The 6,000-nt window shown below is 47.8% G+C and overlaps 1 protein-coding gene across 3 annotated transcripts in view; it reads left to right on the plus strand.

Annotated features, from left to right (window-relative positions):
* Window positions 1–5,689, plus strand: part of GSG1L (GSG1 like) — a 157,627-nt gene extending 151,938 nt beyond the window's left edge. For 2 of the 3 annotated variants that reach the window (XM_038420837.2, XM_038420839.2), the window contains one exon: window positions 4,867–5,689. In XM_038420837.2, the coding sequence (XP_038276765.1) occupies window positions 4,867–5,296 (430 nt within the window). In that variant the 3' untranslated portion in view covers window positions 5,297–5,689. The remainder of the gene's footprint in view (window positions 1–4,866) is intronic. The other variant, XM_038420838.2, reaches the window with a different exon arrangement.
* Window positions 5,690–6,000: the final 311 nt, after the last annotated feature.

Below are 6,000 nucleotides of genomic sequence, written 5' to 3' on the forward strand. Positions count from 1 at the left end.
GTTGGGAGCCAAGCTGGTATTTGGTTCAATAAATCAGTTTGTAATCAAGCAGCAGACAGACCCACAGGTGAGCTATTTTCTATACTGTGCTTGGGACGGCTTCATTAACACAAGTGGGTAGGATGGTTCCTGAGTGCAGCTCTGGGAAGTTGCACTCACTGTGGGTTGGTATTTTAATTTGGGGTCAAGGCTGCACACCTGTTGGGCTTCCTCCTCCTAAGTGCTGTGCGCAGTTTGTCTGTGAATATAAATAGTTGCTTATATTGTATTTAAGCTGCAAACACTGCAGCGCTCCAATCACTGAAAAGGCCACACTTTACGAGTCATGGATGTTACAGTTTCAGGGTAACTGCACCTGTACCCCCTCTTCATGGTCCACTCCAGGACTGCCCAGTCAGGTCTCAGGCCTCCAGCCAGTTCCTGTGTCTGAGCAGGGACCTATGTCCCATTCTCTTCTGACTGGGAGTTGAAAGCTGCTCAGCTCCCTGCCATACCCTGAGATATCCCCAGCCAGCCAGGCTGCCTAATGGCCAGCGCCTGTATTGTGTTTTCTCTCCAAGGGCTATGACCTCTCTGTGCCAGCGGGTACAAGTGACCACATGACTCTACCAAAGGAAGCAAATTTATTAGAAGGATACGAGCATCACAGGGAAACCATGCCAAAAACAATACAGGATTGTAATGCTCACTACACATACCAGGAATCATCCACTATCCACATGGGCAGTCTGATATGCCAAGGTCTTTCCAATCCTTCAACAACACTTGGGACCACCCTGGGACCAAGGGGCCCGTCTATTTACTGAATCAAGAGGAAGGTTGTGAGCTTTTTACATCAAAAGCTTTGGTATAGCTAGTCTCCGGAAAACCCAGTTTGGCCCAGTGAATGCAAGCCACCCCTGGGGGTGGTACCTTTGGAGTTTACTCACCTTGGACATTCCCCACTGTTTTTAGTTCCTGGAGGAACTATGTTAACCCTCCGCCATGCAGTAGAACACAATCCTATATAAAGTATCACAAATGTAATACAATGGTCCTCAAAGATACTGCATGGGGCTGCCATATCTGTCACATCTCCCCCATAAAGAAATTGGTATAATGAGGGCACACAACTGGCATCCTAAGGGAACCCACAGGTTCATTCCCTGGGTGGCATGACTGCCAATACCTTTTATCTTTTCAAATTTCAACAACTCAGATCGTAAACATTCTTCCCCACAGCCCAGTTCCTTTTCTGTGTCCCACCCCCTCAGAAGCTGGGGCCTGGGGACCGCTGTGGCCTAACCTCAGCTTCTCTGGGGGGAGAAGGGATCCCCACTGTGTTGGTCTTTGGTTCCCTACACACTGAGACAAGGTGAGCAGCAGTTCTTCCCCCCACTCCACCCCACTCAGGGTCCTTTACATTTTCACAGCCCATCAGGCAGCCATAACCTGGAGGAAGAAGTTCCCCCATCTTCCTGGCTGTAGTTACTTCTATCATCTCGCAAGCACTTTATTTGGGCATTTCCCACCCTTGGGTAGGTGTCATAGATTTGGCAGTGCTCTGCAATGGCCTCAGCTGGAAAGAGTGGCATCACTTTGCTCAACATTGCCTCAGGTTCCCTCAGGGCAGAGTTATTTCCCTGATCTTGGCCTCAGGACTCAGAGAATTTACCTTTGGACTCATCACTGCCATGGGACAGGTGGCTGTTTCTCTCTCACACACACAATTCCAGGTATCTGGTTACATACGCTAGGCAGTGGTTGCTCTTGATTTCTCAGCGAAGGACATTTAGTGAGCAGCAGCGATAACACAGTCATGCTGCATGTTTTGTGCTGTAACATAGGCCCTGATCCTGCAAATACAGGAGAAACTTTATTCACATAGCTAAAGTTTCTTACATGCTAATTGTTTGCAGGATCAGGCTGCTTTAAGGAAGCTGTAGCAAACTTAGCTCCTGATCCAAACCCCACTGAAGTCAATGGGAGGAGTTCTAGTGCATTGTCATGGAGAAATCATTCCCTATGCCATGCTAACTGCAGCACAGCAACCCTCCTAAGCAGTGGTGTTACCAAGGGCCAGATTTGCCAAAGAGCCAGGACCCGATTTTCAGGTGCTCAACACCTGCAGTCAGGTTATCAGGAGTCAGGTTATCAAATGCTTAGCTCCCCTCAGATCCCAGCATGACACTAATGGCCAGATTCTCAAGAACTCATCAGCCAAGATGCACACAACATGCTGTGTGCTTCTGAAAATGTGGTTCTTCATGACAAAGCAGCATCTTTCTCCAGAAAAGCAGAAGGCTAAAACACTACCTATCTGTTTGTGCACCATAGCTAAAGTAACATTGCTACTGGAATTTTAATCTGGGCATTTCCTGACTGCAATTTTTAAGTGTGCAATTATCACATTTCATTAATGCAGTTTTTGACAGTTAATTTCCAAGGAATTTTTGTGAAAGATACAAAAATTGGTGATTATTAATATCCACATTTAATGTCCATGGGGTTTATTTTTAAATGTATTTTAACTCCTCCCATGCCCATTCTCCAGCCAGCTCACATTATTTGAAACACACACACACACACACACACACACACACACACACACACAGTTTTCAGTACAAATCATTCAGGTATGCAGATATCCAGCCATGAAATAGAAGCTCCGACCAACGCTCCAAACTCCAGTAGAGCTTTCCTACAGATTTTCCAAAAGGCTTTGTAGATCATACCTGTGAGGTGATCGGGGCTGGGAAAAGTCTCGTTCCCAACTCTGCTGTTTCCCTAGTGTGACTGCATAATCTCCTGTCAGTCCCTTTGTATTGGTTTGGCTGCATCTGCACTGGGAAAAAATAGAAATGTAGAGCCAATTCCTGACCCAGCATTCGGAGGGCAAGGTGCCTGACCCTAGGTAGCCCAGCTGGGTTCTATGCCCACAGGGTCTAGCTAGATCCTTTTAGCAGAAGGCCCCTTTAGCAGCACTACAGCCACCCAGCCTGCTGGAGGTGGACTATGGCTCCAAACATGGTGTCATGATGGGGGAGTGACATCAGTGAGTGGTGGGGTTATCCCAATCTGATAGACAGCTGAGAGACTTCCCACTACCACCATGCCAGCCTGACCATCCTCCAAATTGGTCAGGCCAGCACAGAGACCCCTACTCAAGAGCAAATGGCAGATACTTCCCTTGGAAGCTGGCCCTTAATTTGTTTAAATGCTAAAAACAAAGAATTTGCAGAATGCAGCCAAATAGTGAAGACCTTAAAATCACAGCACCCCCAGGCTTTCTTTGCACCCCAGGCTTTCAGATTTTCTTCTGTTGCTGCATTCAGGAAATACTTGATGATGCTCTTCCTCCAAGTCGTCCCAGCCTGAGCCCCCTCTCAGCATGTGCAATGCTGTCACAAAGAGGGCAGGACGCCACTGAGTGCTATCAGAAACTTAGCTCAGTGTAACGACAGGTTTCAGAGTAGCAGCCATGTTAGTCTGTATTCGCAAAAAGAAAAGGAGTACTTGGGGCACCTTAGAGACTAACAAATTTATTAGAGCATAAGCTTTCGTGAGCTACAGCTCACTTCATCGGATGCACGAAAGCTTATGCTCTAATAAATTTGTTAGTCTCTAAGGTGCCACAAGTACTCCTTTTCTTTTAGCTCAGTGTGTTTGCCCAGAAGTGATTGACAGTAACCTTGGTACTTTCCCCCAAACCCAGCAAAGCAGAAGCTCCTTATTAAGGATGATGTCTGGGCCGGGCTATAAAACTCCACCCTTGGGATAAGCACCACTGGAAATTTTTACAATGGGAAAATGTATTTCTTCCCCCACAACTTCAGAGAACAAGGAGGGCAGAACTGCCCTGGCCATGCCTCCTCCAATCTTTGATTTCCACCCCCCAGTGCCTTCTGTGCCAGGACTATTTGCCACTTGGGTCTTTGTGCTAATGTGGTAGGCACTGTGTTGGCCCACATACCAAGGATGGAACCAGGGATCTCCAAAGCTATACATGTGAATTGCTGCAGCTTGAGGCAACCCTGCCAGCTGACCGCTTTAACAGACTCACCTCCTCTAGGGATCAAGCACAGAGCACATGTAATGCACACTGCTCAGAGGGCTAGCTTTGCTCTCCAGTTCAAGGTTGCTGATACAAAGGGCCCAGAGGGCGACAGTGAGTCTGGCCTATAGTGTGTACGTCCATAGCCTGAATGTGCAGTTGGCCTGCTGTAATGACCCAGTTCTGGCTGCATCTCTGGTCCTTCTGTGTTCTACCCTAGCCACAGCGTGGATTGCCCATAGCTGCATGCAGCTCCTCAGTTAGCAACCACACGGTGCATGGCTTCAGGCCCTAGCCCCAGCCCCAATACGCAGTTATGCCCATGTAGGAAATGCCCCCCATGACTGTATTCCCAGCCCCAATATGCATTGTTCCCTCCTACACCCTGTCTGCACTGCCACAGCCCAGACACGAGCAATCCTCCAGAGTACTGCTAGGGCTGTTGCTGCCATATAGTGCTGGATGCCCTGCCTTCCTGATGGAATGTCGCCTTATGTCAACCACTCCTCCACTCACAAACATACTCTCCCAAATTCTTTCTACCCCAGCCCCACTTATGCGGTGACCCCCAGATCTTGCTGGATAGCTCCCTCAGGACATACCTTTTGGAGGGTCGGAGAGAGTCTCACTAGGACAGTGCCCAAGCCCCACTAATGACAAAATTCAAGCATTTAGCTACAGCTCTGAATGGCCCCAGACTGAGGGTATTTGGGGCTGGCCCCTGTGCAGAGTCCCAAACCCTGTACTGATAATCCCACCCAGCAGCTAATTTTGAATGAACACCGACCGTCCTTTGACTCCCACCTTGTATCTATTATTAACATCTCTTTCAGCAGGAGATTTGTAACCCTGAAGGAATTCCAAGCCATGGAGAGAGAACTGGATGATGTAAAAGAAGAACTGAAATGCCTGAAGTGGAAGGTGAGACATATTGGTGAGACTGTTCCACCTCGCACAGAAGACAGCAAGCGTTACAGTGGCTATACCCTGACTGAGCTTAAGGCAATGGTGCAGTTTGAAAATGACCCTTACAAAGCGGCACACAAAATCCTAACTGCTCTCTTCAGTGATGTGTACTTGCTGCAGCACTCTGTCACTGAACAGGCCTGCAATTCAAACTCAGCCCCCATGCCCAAGATAGACCCGGAGCTGTACATGGTGTACTGCAACATTCTGAAAAGCCTATTCCCGGGAATTAGCAGCCAAACCCTGCGAGAAAAGACACAGCGTGTGCAGAAAAGAATCCAGAAAGACGTCCAATAAAACCAAGCAAATCCAGCATCTACAGAGGCCCAGAAACTCTGCATTCTGTACAGATTTCAGAGCATTAAATTGTGACATTGTATGTTACCTCTATCTGCAAATGCTTGGTGAGCTCTGAGTCTGTCACGCTACCCTTTCCTGAGGAGACAGGCCGGGAAGACTTTCTGTGCAGCTTTACATTTGAAAGAAAATGGCCCCTTAGAACTTCTTTCGACATACTGATGTTCCCTTGGTTCCAGCAGCAGCAAATGCTGCCAAAATAAGCCAAAGAAGGCACTGTGTGTGAGGGAAAGGGCCTCCTCTCATGGCTCCATGGAACATGGCTCTCATCTGGATCCCAGCGCCCAGCTAGTTTCTATTTTCTATAGTGCGTCATTCATTAAATTGCATCAATTGTTAGAAAACTGTGCCTCTTCTGTGTCTCAAAATACATCAAACACCAAGTTAATCAGCCGCTGTAGTCTAAAATTGTACTCTTTCCATGGGTTGGGCCACGGGTACCTCAATGACAACGGTAGCTGTCAGCCCCATAAAAAGATCCCAGAGGATCCGGTGAAAGATGTGTAGGTCAGCAAGGAACTGGCCATGGCAATTTCGCAATTTCAGATGTAATGATCAGCTGTTTGACAGGGCAGTTGATCACCACAGTTAACAACTATGCATTTTCTACATATGACACGACCTTTCTGTGGCCAGCACCTTCC

Source organism: Dermochelys coriacea, chromosome 10 (genome assembly GCF_009764565.3).
Source record: "Dermochelys coriacea isolate rDerCor1 chromosome 10, rDerCor1.pri.v4, whole genome shotgun sequence".
Classification (NCBI taxonomy): Eukaryota; Metazoa; Chordata; order Testudines; family Dermochelyidae; genus Dermochelys; species Dermochelys coriacea.